General features: G+C 40.9%; 1 protein-coding gene across 10 annotated transcripts in view; it reads left to right on the forward strand.

Annotated features, from left to right (window-relative positions):
• Positions 1 to 20,194, forward strand: part of BTRC (beta-transducin repeat containing E3 ubiquitin protein ligase) — a 172,641-nt gene extending 152,447 nt beyond the window's left edge. For all 10 annotated transcript variants that reach the window (XM_043924957.1, XM_043924961.1, XM_043924962.1 and 7 more), the window contains 9 exons: positions 2,679 to 2,775; positions 3,423 to 3,560; positions 4,036 to 4,154; positions 5,831 to 6,080; positions 6,568 to 6,686; positions 7,884 to 7,994; positions 9,418 to 9,496; positions 13,441 to 13,633; positions 15,548 to 20,194. In XM_043924957.1, the coding sequence (XP_043780892.1) occupies positions 2,679 to 2,775; positions 3,423 to 3,560; positions 4,036 to 4,154; positions 5,831 to 6,080; positions 6,568 to 6,686; positions 7,884 to 7,994; positions 9,418 to 9,496; positions 13,441 to 13,602 (1,075 nt within the window). In that variant the 3' untranslated portion in view covers positions 13,603 to 13,633; positions 15,548 to 20,194. The remainder of the gene's footprint in view (positions 1 to 2,678; positions 2,776 to 3,422; positions 3,561 to 4,035; positions 4,155 to 5,830; positions 6,081 to 6,567; positions 6,687 to 7,883; positions 7,995 to 9,417; positions 9,497 to 13,440; positions 13,634 to 15,547) is intronic.
• The last annotated feature ends 1,609 nt before the right edge of the window (positions 20,195 to 21,803 follow it).

Below are 21,803 nucleotides of genomic sequence, written 5' to 3' on the forward strand. Positions count from 1 at the left end.
TTGTCTTTGGCCATATATATCATCTTAGCTTGATATAGATCCCTGAGATTTCAAATATTTGTTCACCCCATGAAGACTGCCTCTATTATCCCCTTGACAGAATGTGGCTGCTTATGTTTACGTGTTGCCTTTCTTCCTGTGTTAGTAGTTCTTCTTCACTTTAAAAAACAATAGTCTGTAATCACTTTTTCATTTTTTTCTTGCAAGTTGTCTTACTAAGCCTCCTTTGTCAATAAAGCCTTTCTGTTATACTGCCTCTCCCCAAATGCTGTCTTTGAAAACTTCTTCCATTTCCTCCAACCAAAAATAAATAAATACAGTTTTCTAAAAAAGCTTTGAGTTTAATTTCCACTCTACAGTTGTATTTTATATCTAGATGAATTTGACAGTCTGCCTCTAGGACATGAGCTCTTATTTTCTCTCTTGAGTAATACTGAAGATGCTCTCTCCGCTTAGTAATGGTAACTCTTAAAACAGACCACTTGGGATAAGTCCATTTTCTTAATCAGCAGATCACATTTTATGATAACATTCTGAATTTAATATTTAGCATTTATCATGTCCTCACACTCTTAAAAGTACTAGGCATTTCACACAGAAGTGGTCCCTGTTGTCAGAGAGCTTCCATCATGAAAGGTTTTAACTTATAAAATATAGATATAGACTGAAAAACCAGTTTTCAGCTCTTAGCCACCCTTTTTTGTAGCATCTTTAATTTGAAGAAATTCAGATGTTTTAGCATGGCATGATAAATACAGTGGGATAGAAAATGAGATCAGAAGTTTACATGATTTCTCTTTCCTTAGAATGTAGAGATAGTTTCATTGTATATGAAAAAAATCCTGGGGTCCCTGTATGCAATTGCCAGAGGTTAAAAAGAGGATAAGAATGAGGAATGGTGAGCTTTGAGAGACAGTACAGTAGTTAAGAGTGTGACCTCTGAAGTCAGATTCAAATTGTAGGTCTTTTCACTAGCTGTGTGACCTTGGACAAGTTGCTTAACTTCCCTGACATTTGATTTCTTCACCTGCCAAATGAATATAGTTATTCTTAACCTCATTAAAGGATGTTGACATTGAAACTATTAAATTATAATTATTAACCAGATTTTTTTTTTTCTTTGGTGGGGGGGTGGCTTGCTATGGTGGCTTATGGGATCTTAGTTCCCTACCCAGGGATTGAACCTGGGCCCCTGGCAGTAGAAGCGCTGAGTCCTAACCACTAGACCACCCAGGAGTTCCCTAATAACCAGATTTAGGACCTCTTCATTCAAAATTTGTTTGCCTACAGTGTATTTGTAGAATAATTATTGTTTAGAAAACTGTATCTTTAAGCCTGAATTATTTCCAAGTGTGTCTTGTTTGTCCCTTTCTTTGTGTTGGTGTATCATGCTTCTTGCTCCTATTATAATCCCTTTAAAAAGACAATTATTTTAGCTTCTCTGTTGTGGATTTCCCTTTCTGTATCAATACAGAAGTCAGAGCCAGCTACCTTCCTGATAGGAAATTTTCTCAACTAATTTTCAAGGTGTATAATAGGAAGAGGGCAGGGGAGAAGTGCTCCTGGAGACATTGAACAATTAATTATATTGTAATGGAGCTATAGAGGGAGGCGTGGATGACTGGCCCAGAGAAAACATGATTTCTCTGGTGCCAGGATTACACTCAGAGGCATTTCTGCCTGTCTCCACTTTGCAAGGCACAGTGCCAGTGAGAACAGCAGTTAGTACACCCATAGTGGGGTTTACTAGCTTCCACACCGTGTTTGGTGGGTTCTTAACTTCAGGATGAGGAATTAAATTTTTTACCCAGCAGGAAGTGATTGCCATTTACTGATTTTTTTTTTGTAGCAAAGATCTAGCTTGGGATATGAGTATTCCAGAGACGTGCTGTCATAAGGAAGGAGATGCTAACAAATGTTGCTCACTGGAGTCAAGGAAAGGCAATAAAATCCGTGTATGTATGTACATAGCCAGGAACACACCTGTGAAAGTCAATTTTGTGCCTTAGACTTGACAGCACAGTGCTCTCAGGCATTTCTTTTTTTTTTCTGCTTTCATACTTGCTGCTGGACACTCCTGTGATCCCTTTGTTTTCTGTTGAAATTGCTCCTTTTAAAGCATGCCAGCAGTCTGGGTGTCTGAGTCGCCAATACACCTTTCCCCATATAACTGGAGACTGGTAAAAGTTAACTCTGTGACAGAGGCATTCCTGCTGCCCACGGTGCCAGGCTCCACTTCACTGGCACAGCTTTACTCAGTGAGGGAAGTCTATGGGGCATGTGCCTAGTTCAGAGTTTGTAGTTATCACCACTAACAAAATTTTCATAAGTCTAATAAGTCTAAGAGGTCTGATAGTAGATGAATTGTGACTATACAGATTCCATTTGTCTATTGACATAATATTCCTGAAGGCCTGACACTCTGATGTCCTACACTAGAAATCATCATGTTTTACCCAAAAGCAAATCAGTGTTGGCAGAATTCCTTTAGTCCAGAAAGTTGCTCCTTGACATGGGAGCAACTTTGAGGGAGTTGCTCCTGAAATCGACTTTAACTTTGCACTTCTCCAGGTTAGTTATGGAGATTATATGGAATGGTAATTGTGAAATAGGAAGTTCTTGTAAATGTATGGGGGAGGGAATGTGATTTTTACTGAGAAATATTTGTTGTTTTTTAGGGGACAGTATTTGTTCAAAAACAAACCTCCTGATGGAAATGCACCCCCTAACTCTTTTTATAGAGCACTTTATCCTAAAATTATACAAGACATTGAGGTAAGAATTTATGTATATTTGGGTATTTGCCAAATACTAGAGAATCATCAACATTCTTCAGTAACAGCATTGTTAGAGCAAACCCATTAGGGTTTATTGATGTGGGTTAAAAATCAATTTCTTTACAAGTGAATAGGGAGGTAAAATATAGTAAATAGCCAGGCAAAAAATTTAAAACTTTTGAAAATTGTTTATTGCTAGATAAATAGTTAAGAGAGAGGATATGATAACAGCAGTGGAAATATTTAAAAGTTGCACTTATAAACCATTATTCAAATATCTTCTGAATTGAGCCTCTGTGGAAGTTCACTGGTAGAAATGCCACCTCAAATGTAAGATGAGCACTGAGTAGGTAACCTCATGTGGTTCATAGCTTCCCCTCTGTTGGTGAACAGTCTCTCTCCAGAAGGTTTATTATTTAGTCGAATGAGTTATATACAGGAGAGTTCTAGGAAATAAATCTTTAATTACTTTGCAAATGAAAAAATGTTTTACAACATTAAATAGAAACTTTTATAAAAAATGCCTTAAGTTCTATATATCCAGTAAAGCACCGAGCATTTGTCACTGGTTGCCATGAAAGTCAGAAAAGAGTTTAGTTCTAGTCCCTTCCTAATTACTACTTCTTTACCATTCCTTCTTCTCAGACAATAGAATCTAATTGGAGATGTGGAAGACATAGCTTACAGAGAATCCACTGCCGAAGTGAAACAAGCAAAGGAGTTTACTGTTTACAATATGATGATCAGAAGATAGTAAGCGGCCTTCGAGACAACACAATCAAGGTGAGGTCTCTTCAGTTATGGGGAGGTAGCTGAAGGGATAAGAATGACCACAATGTAAAGCAACCCAAAGCATAAACTCTAAGCGATATTTCCAGAAAGTGAAAGTTTTAGATTGTTTCCAGTCTGAAAGCCAAAATCATTTCCTTAAAGGAAAAATGCCTGCTTCTCCCCAGAAACTCATACATATGGATAGTGCTAGTGTTAAATTCTATCCTTGAAGTGCACTGAATGGGCTGTTACTCTTTTGGCCCTCACATAATTATAGGCCAACCCTGTTCCTGAATGAAAAGGATCAAGTCTGCATTATACTGAAGCCACATAGGTAGAAGTGCTTAGCTCTACCTGCAGGAAAGAGTGCATTCCACACTACTTTGGGCTTTGATTCTTTGGGGGAATCAAATACATAATAGAGCCTGCAAGTCTCTGCACCACCCCATTATCATGGTGATCAAAAGGATCTTGTTTGCCATCCTAGATCTGGGATAAAAGCACATTGGAATGCAAGCGGATTCTCACAGGCCACACAGGTTCTGTCCTGTGTCTCCAGTATGACGAGAGGGTGATCATAACTGGGTCGTCGGATTCCACGGTCAGGTAGAAACTTTCAAATGATCTTTTGAACTCTGAAATATCAGATTCACTCTGTTCTGCCTTAGATAGTGATTTTGTTTGTATCTGCATGAACACAATTATGAAACTTCATAACCAAAGAAGAATAAGCAATCAGCTCCCCCCATCACTGTGTCAGTCTAGAACTGGAAGACTTGATTTAGGAATGGTTACGGTAAGTTTACATTTTTGTACATTTAAGAAACTATATATTCTGTTTTAGTTTGGGGGAATCATGTATTATAGAAACTTGGTAAACTTAGCATTTTTTACAAAAACCACCTCACAGGGGAATGACATGAATGGAATGAAGCCTTCCTTTCAGGTGATTATAACTGTAGTACAGGCATGCATTATCTCCTTTAAAATGTGTACAGGTGAGCAATACTCTCTCTTGCCAGCCCCTCCCCTGCTGTCCCTGCAGTTTTTAATTGCAAGCTTCACTCTAGGAGGGGCCTTCAATTTCCAGAGGCGTTAGTGATTTGATGACACAGCCATTATGCTGCTGGAGTCCAGTGTAGCTTGAGTTCTGGGTACCAGCAGAACTGCTGGAAACCTCTGTTAGGAATTTTGCCTTGAGCTAAAGGATTTAGCAAACATAATGCATCAAAAGTAACTTTAAAAAAAATAGGGAGAAAAAAAGCAGTTAACTGCATTGTTAGATTCTCTGAAGTTAAATTTTTACCATTCCAAATTATCGTCTGTGAATAGAAAAGGCTATTCACGTTTTCTTGTCTTTTGACTTAAAGGCATAGCAAATTCAGTTCTTAGAGTTAGCAGCATTTAACGTTTACTGTTGCTTGTGGAGTGCCTCAAGGAAGCTTAAAGATTGTAAAGGCTAACATTATTTGTTGGACAAGGGAAAAAATGATTTTCTAAAAGAGAGGGTTAAATTGGAAAAAAATAAAATGTGTTATAAAAAAACAAGTAAATATACAAAATGAGTGATCAAAGTAAAATACACCTTCACAAAAATTTATCAATCTATCCAAGCGTCCTACACTCTGCTGTGAAGCCCGTATTTATATTGGGGTGGCTGGTCTTGATCCCTACACTCATTCAGAGCACAGAAATGGGTCCTTATGTTTAGAGTCTAGGTAATTTTAGGCCTTGATCTGTGTGGTGAAAACTAAGGCCCAAGGTCATCAAGCTCAAATCCACAGTACTAAGTCAGTCTATTACAGAAGGTTCTTGGCCTGTGTCAGTTCTAGGACCCGAGGGCTATCTGTGGGACCACCAATGCTGCAGTTATTAGCAAAATTCCCACCCGTTTAAAATGTATCAGATTGAATGTCAGAAGGTTTATGATAATCTTGAAGTCTGGGACCAATTCACTGGTGATGGTTGCTGCCCCCTCATTTCAGCACCCTGTAACTAGCCCAGATTTCAAGTTGTGTTGTCTTAAGGATTGCATACTGGCAGTATCCCATCCCCTTCCTCTTGCCGCTTTCCCAGTCCAGTCCTCTAACTACCACTTCCCCATGGTCCATCAGTACACTTTACCTCACTCAACTTTAGAACTACAAAAGGAGAGTAAGGTATACCATTAACTGTGAGAAATAGGGTGGGAGGGGTGGGCAGTGAGGTAACCCAGTACTTAAAATAGATTATAGCATGAATTTCACCACAATCTCAGATAATCGTAATATTGTTTGTTCCAGGGTGTGGGATGTAAATACAGGTGAAATGCTGAACACATTGATTCACCATTGTGAAGCAGTTCTGCACTTGCGTTTCAATAATGGCATGATGGTGACCTGCTCCAAAGACCGTTCCATTGCAGTATGGGATATGGCCTCCCCGACTGACATCACCCTCCGCAGGGTGCTTGTCGGACATCGAGCTGCAGTCAATGTTGTAGACTTTGATGATAAGTACATCGTTTCTGCATCTGGGGATAGGACTATAAAGGTAATGAGGCATTTTTCAGTAAGTCCCCAACTTAGAATAGGGGAGTTCATATGGATATCTTCTCAAGGACAATTTTATATTTAACCCTCACTGTAGAATACTTAATATTTATTTAAATCAGATACTAGTTTATGTAATGAATGAGATAGGTCATGTGACAATTTGGGTTAGGTTTTTATTCCTGTAAATAATGGTGAGTATGAAAAGGGCAGGGGTAATTTTAGGTTCAAGATTTGTCTGCAAGACAAGACTAACCCCATAAGAGTACATCAATCTGAGGATTTCTCATATTATAGCAACCAGCTACAAATTAGCCCTATATTACTGTGCATTAAACTTGTCATTTGGGGTTTGATTTGGATTGGTTTAAGATGTGGAATTTCCCCTACTAGTTCAGTCCCATCTTCTGCTTCCATAAAACTGCAGTTGCCATAGATTTTACTAATAAAAGCATCAGATCAACTGCCAAATGCTATTTCTGTTTCAGGTATGGAACACAAGTACTTGTGAGTTTGTACGGACCTTAAATGGACACAAACGTGGAATTGCCTGTTTGCAGTACAGAGACAGGCTGGTTGTGAGTGGCTCATCTGACAACACAATCAGGTGAGCAGCAGGTGCCCTTGCCCAGAAGGGATCACTATTATCCTGCCATTCATTGTTTGTGCACAGACCAAACCAATTGTTTACTGTACTGTGTTCTGTTTATAATAAAACATTTTTCAGTTTTCCATGGCTTCTTACAGGTTAAAAGTTTGCCCCAAGCAGAGAGACAGCACAGCAAAGCCTTTTGTTGATGTGTTTCCTTCCTGTAATAGTTTTATCACCAGATAGACCTATTTAAAAGGAACTGCTTGAATGAGGAAGTGAGCGAGAGAAATAAAAATGGAGGTTGAAGGCCCTCTCTAAATTTCTCCTGTCTGCAGTTGATAAGTGCTAATAAATAGCTAAAGGGCTTTTCTCTTTGCCAGTGTTTTAAAAAAAAAAAGAAAAAAGATTTGTTCCCCTACTAGAAGTTGTACAATTTTGTTTTTTTTTAGCATTACATAATGGGCCAGGGAGCTACCAATCTTTGAAATTCTGAACAAATTATCCACAAATGAAGTACTTTTTGGTGTTTTCCCTTCATGAAGATGAACGACACACAGATGCATAGAATTTGAAAGGTTTATCCACCCTCTCCCCTCCTTCAAAGAAGTACTAAGGAAGAGACCATTGAAAAAACGACAGACAGATATTGTTAGAGCTAAGGAAATTAGCATTCCTAGAAATCATTTGGATTGGTCGGAAGGCATACCCAATTTAAATTAGTATATAAAAGTTTTTGAGAACTTACTTCGCATTTCCATTATATGAGAAAAAGTGTCCTGAACAGTGGGGTGAAAGCTGAGGGTGTCCTCAGTGACAGGTAGACATATTTTGTGAGAGCAGGATGTCACCTTTCCTGCATCTCATTCTTATTTAATTGTGGTTTCCGGAAACATGTTTCTTGGCTTGGTCCTTTCATTCTTAGGCAACTGTGTACATGAATTCATCTTTTATATTCCTTGGTGACCCTGAATATTCAGGTCTATATGAAGCTTGATGCTTTAAAAACATTTACAACATATTTGAACTTAAATCATACATTTTTCTGCTTATATGGCAGAAAGTAAATATACTGAAAGTAATACATTTGTATATGAGTGTTGATTGGTTTTTATATTTTGGATATTTTAAAAGACATATGATGTATGTTGTTATAACACTGCAAGCTTAGAAAAGAATGCATGGAAATTCACTCAACATAGTGTTCTCTTTCAGATTATGGGATATAGAATGTGGTGCATGCTTACGAGTGTTAGAAGGCCATGAGGAATTGGTGCGCTGTATTCGATTTGACAACAAGAGGATAGTCAGTGGAGCCTATGATGGGTGAGTGTGCTGACAGGGTTTTTAAAAGTTCTCTTAATCCCCCCGCCTTAGAATGTTAAACATAGCCTTTCCTTGTCTCCAAAAGATTATAGATATCACAGAAAGAATCTGATATGGTATTCTTGTGTCTAATCCATATATTCACATCTCCTTTGTTCACTCTTTTCCAAATAATCTTCCTAGTCATTTAATTATACTTGTTTGCTCATGATTTTCATTAGTATTTTAGATTTTTGGTCATACATTTATTTTGCCCTATAAAGCAGAGAACTGGATAAACCCCAGTGTATCAGCATATGGATATAAAATAGTGACTTGTTAATAAAACTGAAATGTTGGAGGATAGTATCTTTGGAGGGGGCTTGTAGCATGGGAGGGTCTTGTCTTCACTGCTGGCATTAAATAATGCACATTAAATAACGCACTTCACAGTGCGTTAAATAATCTTTGTTCCTTCAGTCTACTTTCCAGTGGTTACAGACTCCATTCATATTGTGGATGGATCCCACATCCAGCAACGCTAAAAGCACATAGTAAATTCTTACAAGAGTGAACTCACTTATGAAATGCTCTCTGTCATTTCTTCTCATCAGGGTGCCTGATGTGGAGGACGGTTAGGCCACAGTTCAAATATTGACAGCTTTTTAAAAATATCAGAAACTAACTTACAACTTTATCTTAGTTTACGCTGGCTATACTTGATTCATTAAGACAACTCAAGCAGCAGTAAGTGTTAACAGACCCATCTCCTCTGCTTTGAGTCAGCCGTCACTGTCTCAGACCCTTGGGAAGTTATTGGGGGTATGACGACATGTTTCAGCTAAGTCCACGATTGTATTTTTCACTGCCTTTGTTTTGATCTGTACCCTTTTCTTGGGTTTTGTCTGTTACTTACCTTGAGGAGACAGGACATACAATTGATTCATAGAAGGGCTAAACTTTTCTTATTTAAATATTGCTTATATAAACTCTAGAGTCTTACATGGACCCCAGTCCTCTCATATGTGTGACCTGGGCCACTCTCAGAATTGACCAGGAAAAAAATGCCTCAGAATTATAGGTTTCTAGGTCTAAGTGATCTCATCTACCATTAAGAGTTCTTAATATATAAGAACCCCTTTTGGTCCCAAGGTATGGTGTGACTTCACTGTTCACTCTCTTCAGTTTGTTTAAAGCTAACCTATTTCTTGTTTTTAGGTTAATCACGTACATTTTCCCCTTTTAAGACTAATAACCTCTACCCAAGAATGAATGCATGAACTGAGTCTCCAAATCAAAAACATTTTTATATATCCTGTGAGCTGCATTTATCATATAAACTGTCTTCACCATATACATTTATTGCCGTGACTTCTTGCTATTTTTCTTGTGTCCCCTTAATTTTGCTTTTTACTAAGATTTTGGTTGCCTCTTTGATCTTTAGAAAAATTAAAGTGTGGGATCTTGTAGCTGCCTTGGACCCTCGTGCGCCTGCAGGAACTCTTTGTCTACGGACCCTTGTGGTAAGAGCCATATTGTTTAGAGGGGTTTGAGGAGCAGGAAGGGGAAGAAATTAACATTGATGTGCTGTGGAATACAGATCTAGATTTGATAGTTAGAACCTCACAAAGTCTACTACTAAGTGGAAAGGCAACAAGTACTTGACAATAAAATATGTTTGTATAGCTGCCTTTCATCCAAAAGTGCTTTGGAGACTGTCTACGGAGAAGAATGTGGCAGCTGTTCAACAGCTGCGCAGCAACTCTACACAACAGTTCAGTGCAGGAAGTGAATAAGAATTCTGTATCCACTGGAAACAGTAGGGGGGACTTGGGGAGAGAGAACATAATTACTCAGATTGGAACCTGTCCAGAATCTGAGGACCTGCACACCTGTGCCTGCAAAAAGTGCCACGGGGAGCCTGCATGAACCCCCTGGTCCGCCCCTGAGTTCGCTTCCTATTTAAGGCATGCTGTCTCCAGCAATTCGAATCCTGTCTCTTTTATTCTGTTATACCCCCTGGCCCAAACATCTTGACATTTTGGGGAAAGACATGACTTAGAAGGAAGAATGTCATCTCAAAAGCACCAAGTTCTTTATCATGGTGTTAGCCAAAGGCCCAGATCAGAAAATGGCCCAAACGTTTGAAAGCTGCTTCCGTGACAGAAAGAATAGGTGGGGTATCATGGAGGACAGAATCTTCTGCACAACTCAGGAAAAGATGAGAGCAAGGATTTGAAGCCCATCCTGAATCCTGCCTCTCAGCACTTTAGGCAGCCTCTGCTCTGGAGAAGAGAGCGATACTTTTGTCTTCCTTGTTGAATATAAAGCTCATTCTTTCAGCACTAGACCTGTTTTACCTGCATGTTTCACACATGGTTTTTTAAACATGTACGTACATTTGTTTGATTTTTGAACTATAATTTACATACAGGAAAATTTGTTCCCTTTTTTGGTGTACTTCTGTATATTTTGCATAGAAATTTGTAGCTTTGTAAACCGCACAGTCAAGATATAGAACAATTTCATCACCTTAAAAATGATACCCCTTCATATTAATCCCCTGTCCTCAACCCCTAGCTACTATCCCTGTAGTTTTGCTGTCTTATAAGTGTCATATATACTAAATTAATGTAGCTTTTGAAAAAAATTTTATTTATATTTAATCTTAGCTGTGCTGGGTCTTCATTGCTGCGTGGGCTTTTTCTCTAGTTGCAGCAAGTGGGGGCTGCTCTCCACTTGCAGTGCTCAGGCTTCTCAATGCTGTGGATTCTCTTGTTAGGGAGCATGGCCTCTAGGCACATGGGCTTCAGTAGTTGCCGTGCACAGGCTCAGTAGTTGCAGATCCCAGGCCCTAGAGCACAGACTCAGTAGTTGCAGCACACAGGCTTAGTAGCTCCACAGCAGATAGGATCTCTTAGACCAGGGATCAAACCCATGTCTCCTACATTGGCAGGCGGATTCTTTCATGCTGAGCTACCAGGGAAGCCCATATTTATGTAGCTTTTTGCATTTTTCATTTTTTTCACTTCTTTTGAGATTGATTCACATTGTGGCATATGTTAATACTTTGTTCCTTTTTATTGCTGAGTGGTATTCCCTTGTGTAGATGAACCAATTTCTTTCTTCATTTACCAGTTTAAGGACATTTTTGGAATGTTTTCAGTCTTTGTGATACTGAAAACATCCCAGTATAGGCTTTTGTGTGTACATCTTTTTCTTTCATTTCTCTTGGGTAAATACCTAGAAGTATGATTTCTGAATATACATTGAAATTTAAAAGAAACTATCAAGCTATTTCCCAAAGTAGCACTTGGGGAGTTTGCAAATGTAAACCATTTCACATTTCCACTAACAATGTGTGAATGTCCTATTTTTCCACATCCCTGACAGGACTTGGTTTTGTCAGTTTTTAAAAACATTACAGCTACTTGGGTGGGTATGTAGTTTTAATTTGAATTTCTGTGATAGCTAATGGTATAGAACATCTTTTCCTGTGCTTATCTTCTTTTGAAGTGTCTTCAAATCTCATCCTAATTTATTTATTGAGTTGTCTACATTTTTAAAAATAGATTAATTTTGATATAATTGACATACAATAACATGGACATATTTAAAGTAAGATGCAACTTAATAAATTTTGACATATATACAAAACAGTGAAAGCATCATGCCAACCAAAGAGGACTGTATCCTCATGCCCTCTCCTTCCCTTAACAACACTGAATCTTCTTCTAAATAAAGACCACTTATTTAGGCCTTTTTAAATTTCTCAATAATGTGTTATAGCTTTCAATGTAAAGGTTTTCTATGTCTTTTGTCATATTTATCCATAAATATTTCTTATTTGTAATGCTATTATAAATTATATTTAAGATTTTTCATTTCTGGATTGTTCATTGCAAGATATCTACATACACTTCTTCTTTTCCAGTCTGCATACTTTTCATTTTTCTTTTTTGTTTTGTTGTACTGACCATCAGTACATGCTCAAAACAGTTGGTAAGAATGGATATCCTTATCTTTGGGAAAAGGTATTTGGTCTTTTACCATTTTACATAGATATATGTTAGCTATAAGTTTTTCATAGACACATTATCAGAGGATTAGGAGATTCATTTCAGTTCCTAGAATAGAGAGCTTTTATTAGGAGTGGATAGGGTTTAGTTAAATGCTCTTATCTGCATCTGTCAAGTTGGTCAGTGTGGTTTTCACCTTTATTCTGTTAATTTTTATGTTTTTGAATACATTGATTTTTGAATAGTAAACTTTGTATCAGTACAGATCCCATAGACATTAAAAGGATATAATAAAGGAATGCTATGAACAATTCTGTGCCTTCCAAATTGATAACCCAGATGAAATGGACCAATCCCTTGAAAGATACAATATTCCACAACTTAGGAATAAACATTTTGAATAGACCTAACCTTATTAAAAAAATAGAATAAATAATTAATAACCGTCCAAAACAGAAAGCACCAAGCCCATATGGTCACTGATGAGTTCTACCAAATATTTAAGGAAGAAATTATACCAATGCTCTATCCTTTCCTCCAGAAGATAAAAGCAGTGTGAATATTTCTTACCTAATTATGTGAGGCTGGCATTACCCTAATCCTGAAACCAAACAAAGAAAAGAAAACTACAGATATGTCTACCAGTATGTCTTATGAACACAGATGATCATGTATCTAATGAGCTCATTTACATCTTGTAAAGAATGTAAAATAGTGCAGCCTCAATGGAAAACAGTATGTGTATGTGTGCTTAGTCGCTCAGTTGTGTCCGACTCTTTGTGACCCCGTGGACTACATAGCTCACCAGGCTCCTCTGTCCATGGGCTTCTCCAGGCAGGAATACTGGAGTGGGTAGCCATTCCCTTCTCCAGGGGATCTTCCCAACCCAGGGATCAAACCTGGGTCTCTTGCATTGCAGGCAGATTCTTTACCATCTGAGCCACCAGCACCAGGGAAGCCCCATTCTTGTGTGTGTGTGTGTGTGTGTGTGTGTGTGTACAAATTGGGGATAGTTAATTGATAAGTACATACCAGCACAGTACTGCTTATTGCTCTTGGCCTATGATTGTAATAGAATCCTAAAGATACAGAATAGAATCCTGTAATAGAATCCTAGATATCCTAGAGGATAAAGCCTGAGAGGTACTAAGGAATGTTCTCATTGAGGCTAAGTCTAGGAGAGTTAGCAGTGAGAAACTCGTGTACTGTTTGACATGTGTCAGCTCCAGTGAATATTACTTTGACTATATATGAAATCGACTACCCAGTATTTGACTTTTATATCCTGCCTTTAATCCAGATTAAGATTTTCATCTGTATTCCTGAAACAGCTAAATGGTCAAGAAGACTATCTGCTTTAGCCTTTCCATAGGCTCCTTTTGACATGTTGCTGAATTTGTGTTCTTTTGATTTTGAATAGTTCAAAAGTTCTGTTTCTGCTTCTTTAGGAGCATTCTGGAAGAGTTTTCCGACTCCAGTTTGATGAATTCCAGATTGTCAGTAGTTCACATGATGACACAATCCTCATCTGGGACTTCCTAAATGATCCAGCTGCCCAAGCTGAACCTCCCCGCTCCCCTTCTCGAACATACACCTATATCTCCAGATAAATACTCATACACTGACCTCAGACTCGCCCAGGTATGAAAAAGAATTGTGTACATAGCACTGAGGGTAAGCGATGGAACACTGGCTGTAAGGTATTGTGAGTTCATGGAGCCTTCTCGTGCCCTTTATAGCTCCAAGTCCTATAATAGAGAAGCTGACACCATGAGACAGGGCTGGGCTGCACACTGGATGCTGCCCTTGATTGAGGTAGCCAGCCTCAGTCCTTAGATAATTCTTGAGCTAGATCTCGATGATCCTTGTGTAGTGGAACTAATATTCCTGCCTCAGTCACCTGGTTGGATTCTTAAGGAAATAAAATGAGATTTAAATCAGTTTCAAAACTAAGAGTATTGACCCCAAAGCCTGTGGCTTTGTAATTCCCAGATTAAACTAGTAACTACAATGGAGGCCCTTTAACCCAAGTAGATAATCTGATGTTGGAAAGAAAAAAAATCTCTTGGCAAAATAGCACACAAGGCTGCCTTCTCATAGCTCTTGTCAGTGTCATTTGATTATAAGAGGGAGCTTTTCTCCATCCCTCTTATTTGCATTCCCTGCCCCCTCCAACTGTTTTTTGACCTTGGAAGTAGCTCTGGAGTTGGTGAGAACTTCGTATATTCTCCCACTCAAATCTCCATCCTGTCTCTGGGGCAGAAGAAGATCCTAATATTCATCTTAACCTATATCCCTGGGATACTCAGATCGTACCTGATGGTCCTGAGCAGGTCAGATATAGGTAATCATTGGTTTGGGAAAACTGTACTAGCTACTGGGAAATATTGCCATTATTATGATTTCTCATTTCCTATATTTGCCTCTGTTCTTGTGGCAGAAGCACACACTCAGTACACTCTTCTGCATGTCTTTCTGCCATGGTTCTTCTGAACAGGGTGTTTTAAGCCTTGCTGGGCAAGCTTTAGTACTCACTTCTCTCACAGAGGATGTGCTGTTTCCTCAGCCAAGGCACACACAGACAGGCTTGGTGAGAATCCTAGCCATGTGCCCTTGGGCAAACAACTTCCCCAAGCCTAAAGTTCCTTGCAAATTGTAATACCTACCACACATAGTTGTGAGAATCAAATGTTATGCATCGAAATCTTAGTGCTTAGCACAGTGCCTAGCACGTAACAGGCCCTCAATAAAAAAAGTAACCATTAATTAGTATCAATATTGAAATTGTCATATAGGTATCCCCTCCTTTTGCCAAAATGTTGTCCTCCTCAGATTTCAATGGCATTTTGGCTCTCTGATTGTTTACATTTCCTTCTTGTCTCACTCCTGAAACTTAGACATCCACTAAGAGTCTGTCTCAGGCTTTTCTTCCTTATCTGAGTTCCTTTCTTTGGCTCCCTTATCTCTCCCCCAAGCTTCAGCTCTCATCTCCAATTTGTATGTGTAGTCCCACCCTCTGCCTTAATCCAGGCCACATTTCTAGTCACTACCTACACACCTATCCTTGACGGTACCAGGGGCGCTTCTGGGGCACACATCTAACACCCAGGCTCTCCCCTCATCTACACTACCAGTGCCCTCCAGCCAAGCAGCCAGAGAGCCTCACCCTACTCCCCCACTTTTTTTTAGTGGCATACTGCATTCATGGCCACCAAAGCCAGAACCTCAGAGCTGTCCTCACCTGCTCTACCATTCTAGGAAGCAGGTGAAAGCTCAGTGCTACACCCACCATAGTCATTGTTAATCTCTAGACATCAGAGTCACTGTGCATGAACACTTAGAGTACTGAGCATGTCAGTGAGCCCTGCTGAGCTCCCAAACAGGCCATGTAGCCTTTGACAGAAACTCCTGTGTGACATGGACAGAGAGCAGGTATTAGGAAGGACCCCTGAGCCTTTCTCCCAATTGACAGCTAGTTTAATATTCTTTTCCTCTTAGAGAAAGTGAGAAATACAGGAAAAGGGACTAATGACTCTGTGCTCTGTTTTCACACAGGACTCATTAAAGTTGCGGTATTTAACATATCTGCCAATACCAGGATGAGCAACAACAGTAACAATCAAACTACCACCCACTTTCCCCGGACTAGCCGAGGAGCGGGGCTTTAAGACTCCTATTGGGACACAGTTGGTCTGCAGTCGACCCGGGATGGTCTACTCAGCACAGCTGACTGCTTCCGTGCTGCTATCAGAAGATGTCTTTTATCTTTTGTGAATGATTGGAACTTTTAAACCTTACCTCCCCTCTTTCTTTCCCCTCTGCACCTGTTTTTTCCTCATTTGGTTCCAGACAAAGATGACTTATAAATATATTTAGTGTTTTGCCAGAATCTCTCTTGCTTTGCTCTTAAGCAGAAGAACTAGTTTCCCTGTGTAGCCTACTAGGAGAGAGCCACTTCTAGGGGACGGGCGATGCAGCTTCAAGCCAGACAGCACCTAGTGTCTCCCTGTAAACTGCAGGCGTGTCCAGCACCCAGCAGGACCTGCCCCAACCCCACTCTGCTTAGGAGGAGGCAACTGTCTGTATAGCCTCTGGGGCAAGAAAGAAAGAAAACAAGAATATACGCCCTGGAAGATCTGGGCCTCTTTCGTTCCATCTCTTTCTCTGTTTCTGTCCCTCTTGCCCCCTGCTGTTCCACTCGCCTTCAACATGTTTCTCTGCTCCACCTGAGAAGAAAAAGTATGAAGAAAGTATCCTCAGTTATCATGAGGCAAATGAGGAAATGCAATACTTAGAAGAGTTAAAATGTTTTTCAGTCAAAATTTCAAACCCAGGCTTTGGCTGCAAGTGACCCTTTGTGGCAGCAATGGATTCTTAAACATGGTACTCTCCTCATATTTGCAACTCTTCCCTCTTCCCCTTGTTACACACCCCACCCCCACCCCCAAAAGGGAGGCGGCAGAAATTTCCTGGGCTCCATCAATGGCCACATCTTTTCTGGACTCAGCAGTCTCCTGGATTCCATGTAGAGTGTGGAAAGGAGTTGCTGATTGCATTTCCTCTCATTAACAATTAGATGTGTAATAAAAAGCATTGTACTTCATCTTAAATCACTGCTAAGGCTCAGCCTACAGAAAGAACTGAAATGGCCGGAGCCAGTTGCTCGGTACTCTGTGCATAATGGTTTGCAGCTCTGATTTCTTCATCAGAGCCTGTGAGTACCCAGAGCACCTGTCTCTTTGCCAAGACCATGATCAGACTAGCTTACCAGGTGGTCAGGACTAAAAGATGATGTCTTTTTCACTTAGGCCAGTAAATATCGTCCCTCAAAAATCAAGCTAATCATCTCAGCCTTGCACTGCAGAACCTTCCTTCTGCTTTTCCAAACCTGGTGTTTATAAAAGGCAAAGCTGCCAGAGAGAGAGAATCAGGGTGAAGTTTGGCATACAGGGTTTATTAATGGTGCAGAAACTGCCTTCTCTTTACTTTTCTTCCTCCTCCTGGCCTTATTTTACTCTCCACTCTCCCCAGCCAATAAAATTTTTGTGGCAGTTGGTGAGCAACATAAACAAATGAACTTCAGCAAGGGCCAAGGCTGACCGGTAGGAGCTTCAGGTGAGGGCATGTATGCCCCCAACCCGGGAGCACAGGGAGTACTATCCCTGTGTGCCCCACTTGTTTCCAGGTCAGGAGTGGGCCTGCACCAGCCATCTCATGGGACACAGACACACCCATCAACAGCCGCAAGGCCCAGGGCAGTCTCAAGGGTCCCTTGGAAGCTGAGTTGACAGGCCCATTGTTTCCATTACTGATCAACACAGTTGAGTAAAAGAAAAGCCTCTTTTAACCAGCTGCTGTAAAATTTCAGTGGGAGCCTGTAGCAGGTGACCTCAAAGCCAGGCCACTTTAGTTCAGCAAGGGAGGCGGGGAGAGAGAAAGCCATCTTCACTGTTCCCTCTGCTTTGCCAGAAGGAATCCTCTTTCCAAAACGTGCCCAGACCGAATGTTTTTTCATAGTGAGAGGCAGACTGTGCGTATGTATTTTCCCTTTCCTGCTTTATGAGTGCTTTTAAGCTTTTAGTAACAGGTTATAGAGAGAAATATTTTCCAGTGTAATGATATGTCATTGCCAGGGAAATATTTTCTGAGTATAATTCCCTTACCAACTACCCACATGCTAGAGAAATGTCTTCTATTTAGCCACTATCAGGGTTCCTTGTCTATTGTCTTGACTATTAATGGATTTTGATTGGTTAAGGATTTTCTATAGATGAGGCAGAGGGCTGACCACCCTGAAAAACACCCAGGTCAGGCACTAAAGAGGCAATGGATTTTGAACTGTTTCAAAATATTGTCCAGTAGCCATAACTTGACCAGCCCTTCTCTTACATGCTGCTATTCAGAAGTGGAACTGTGGAATAGTCATTGGTGCCCGGGGTTTTGCTCGCCCATCTAGGTTCAGTGTAAGGTATGTCCTTTCTAAGACAATTTTGGGAGCTTGTCCAGTACATCATAAATGAGATCAAGAGTGGACCCTGCAGTCTGGAGCCATCAGCTCCATCAAGGATATTCTGCAAGTTGTCCTCTGCTGCTGTTGGAAATGGGAATGAAGTTAAGTGGTCTGAAAAACTTGAGTCAGTCACATTTCTCAGCTCTGGGGGTCATTTACCAGTTCACTGTAGAAGAAATAATCAGGTAAGTAGAAGTTCATTTCCAGAGAAGGTAAATCCCACTTACCATCTCTGCATGATTTCAGTGGGAATTGATTATCACTAATCCCCAACTGGGCTAGAATAAATGTAAAGTTTGACCTTTTTAAAAAGAAAAGAGAAAAAAAAGAGAAACAAAGAAAGTCTTAACACCTCCAAAGAAATGGTAGAAAAGGAAGTGAAGGTGTCTCTGGGCTCTGAAATGAAATGTCCCCATTGTAGATTAGTCTCTTCTCACTAAAATTCCAGTGTGGGCCTGCCAGAAACGTTTCATAAAGATAGAGGAATCGTGTTCAAAAGCAAGCGAGGAGCATGTGCATGCCCCTGCACCCGGTTGCTCTATGGGCACTTGTGAGCTCTCTGTTCACACTGGGGCTTCTTGGACATAACCAGCATGCCTTGCTACATGTGTGTATTTCCACTGCTGAGAACATCCTTTTACTTCCCTCTGTGCAGTTTGAAAGTGGACATGAATTGTGAATGGGAGGCCTTTTACACTTGTCTCTTGGCAAAATTCTTTCCAATGACTCTTTACCAGAAATTTCAGAGACAGACTCTCTGGAATTCTACTGACAAGTAATAAAGTCTGGCCCTCATAACTTGTTTTGGGGAAGGATCCTGGGACCCCTAAATCATTCTGTTTTCTGCTTGAGTAAGAAAAATCCTTTTTATTTTTCTTTTGTAAAACCAAAAGTTGAAGAGAAGAAAATATGCACTCTTTGCCATTTCCTGGTACCCACTGGTCTGAACAGCTGTGGTTAGCACTTGGTTATATGTGGAAATTCAGGGCTTTGGGTGGAGTGGGCGGGGGGATATTAGAATATTAATAACTAGGGCAACATTTTCTTCCCTAGAATTATACACTTTGGTATTGTTGATCTTCTTGGCATCTTATGTGGTAACACCTTCCTGCCTAGAATAGTGCAGGCCAGAGAGGCTAGGCTGCAAACTTGATTCTGGAGGAATCCAAGGTACTTTCAGGTGTAAAAGGGGATGTTTAGATGCCCACCACCTGTCTGATTATCAGGTTTGCCATATTACTTTAATCCACATTTGTGATCTCCTCCTCCATTTCTGAGTTCAACAGACTTCCACGATCTGGAGAGCATGAAAAGGTGCCCTTCCTTTTCTTTGCCTTCCTCTCTTCCCTTCTAGAGTAACCCTCACTTCTATCAAGTGTACCCGATCCTGCAGGCTGAGTTCATCTCCTCAGACTTCATCCACACAGCTGATCGCTAACAGACCACAAACCCCTTACATTATCCACAGACTCAAAATAATCTGTGCCAAAAAGACAGCCATCTCTTAGTAGAATAAAGCTGAGTTTTGCTTCTTGTTATTTTTACCTGTAATTCATTTGTGACTTCAGAATCCTTGAAATTGAGGAGAGAAACCAAAAAAGTGTGATTATGGCTACCTGATTTCAGGTGGAACTTAATGCACTGATATCCAGAAACCTCTTCTGTTGGAAATTGAGTACCTATGATCTAAAGTTTCCTGGAGGTGGATGACCTGCCAACATCTCTCCAGCCCACCCTTAGCTTCCGATTGGTTCTGTGCTTGTGTGGGTGTTCAAAGGTCACTGCGGTAAACAGCATTATAAAGCATCACCTCCCCTCTGTCCCTTTCCCTTTCTTGGACATTGATGGAAAAAAAACAAAAAAACAAGGTTAGATCTCTGGGTACCAAGGACACTAACACTTTCCCAAATCAGTGATCACTCAAGCCCAATGCAGACTGTTCTGAGGGATGTTCACTGGACTCCAGCTGTGGGGCAGGCCTGGCAACAAGTGTGAGCCTCCCTGAGAGCTTTTGCTCAGCCTTTGTTCTCTAGACTCTTCAGTACCGACTGCTTTGACTTTTGTGATTATGTTATGGTGATGTGTAGTCAATGTACCGATATGTTCACAACCTAGAATCATGATATAGTGTGTTTTTTTTTAACTGTTCAGAAAAAAAGGTAACTTAATTACAAATATAAGATTAAAGTGAATTTTCTGGGTGTCTTGTCTCTTTACCCCAACATCTAGAGGACAATGACTTTTTTCAATATAGAAATTGAGGGAGTAAACAGACCTTTTAAAGAAAATCTGACATGAAAAAACAACATTGAGAAGACTCAGGGCCAAATGGTATGAGTAAATGTGGGGACCCAGGCATACAATTAAGTGTTCCATGTTAAATTAAATTAAAGCCAAGATGATGTCTAATTTGGGAACTGGTCACCATAGCCTTGGCCTACCAACCTGAGCCCAGAGCTTAAGTTTTCCTCTGCCTCCTTATCAGGTGAAAAGACTTGGGTTTCCCCTGTATCCCATTTGATCAATTTTGAGATGGGAGAGCTCACATTTGGGAGCAATTTCCAGAGAGATTCCAACAAGCAATAAAAACAAAGAGAGCATTGACTGGGGAAACTCACCCACCTTCCCTCCTTGAATCAAACCTAGGGGAGTGGGTACCAGATTGCAGCTAGACCCCTCCCTTTGTCCCTTCTGGTGTCACAAGCAAAAACCTTGGCAAAATGGACCCATCCTTGTTTTATATCTATGGGCTTTTAGTAGTAGTGATGCTTCCTGCCTGACCAGACTCCCTGGCTTGTGGTCCCTGGATTGACAACTGTGGTCATTACAGCCTTCTCGGGCAGTTAGATGACAGGACCCTGGTGCCGAACTGTCCCTGCTCGAACAGGAGCATGTCAGAGCATCAGGTGCACCTTGACATTGTGCAGATGAGGAATGTGAGGAACAAGAAAAAGGGCTCTCCACACTGCCGAGACCACACTGGAGTCTCCTCCCTGAGGGTGAAGAAGAGAGAAGGGGAGGAATCAGTGGAGGCCACCAGGGCCACTGGCATTGGCTCAGTGGTCACTTGTAGGCTGGACTTCTGAGCCCAGAATTGGGCAGAGGCTGGGCCTTGAGGGTTATGGGTCTCACCTCGAAAGCCAGTGTCGGATCATTCCCCAGAGGAAGACAGGTCTAGGGCACACCTTGGAAGACTCACCCTGAAATCACGGTTTCCTAAAGCAGTGCTGTTCCTGGACTCCCTCTCCCCTTCAAAACCTAAAGCTCTGCCACCATCAGCAATGACTAGGGAGGAGACCTCTCTTCATCCTGATTGGCTCTTGCCAATTAAGAGCATTTTATTAGGCTGCTAATTAAAGGTACTTTGTTAGCAGCAGGAGAGGCCGGGTGGGTGCCTGGTGAGAGGAAGCAGAAGCCAGGAGAAATCGTTTTTCCTCCCCCTCCATGGAAGCAGAGCCTCTCAGGGAAACCTCTCAGTCCCCCAGCCTCCTGCTGCGCCTACCACACCCTTTGCTTTCAATTAGTGGCTCTGGGGGGGAGTGAGCTCATTACCAAGCCCAGGTGGAGAGCCCTCCCCTGCCTCAGGCCAAATGAGGCCTTGGGTAGGGGGAGGCTGTCCCAGTCCCCATGTGCCTGTGTACCTCCTTTGGTGCTTTGGAGTCAGGGACCCAGAAAAGAGAAGCCCACAGATGGTGTTTGTTCTCCCCACTGAGGAGTGGCCCGTGGGTCCCCATCACTCAAGACGACTGCTAACTTGGTCACATGGTGTGACTCTCTATGCCCTCTTCCTCACCAAAGTCT

Source organism: Cervus elaphus, chromosome 15, assembly GCF_910594005.1.
Source record: "Cervus elaphus chromosome 15, mCerEla1.1, whole genome shotgun sequence".
NCBI classification, from domain to species: Eukaryota; Metazoa; Chordata; class Mammalia; order Artiodactyla; family Cervidae; genus Cervus; species Cervus elaphus.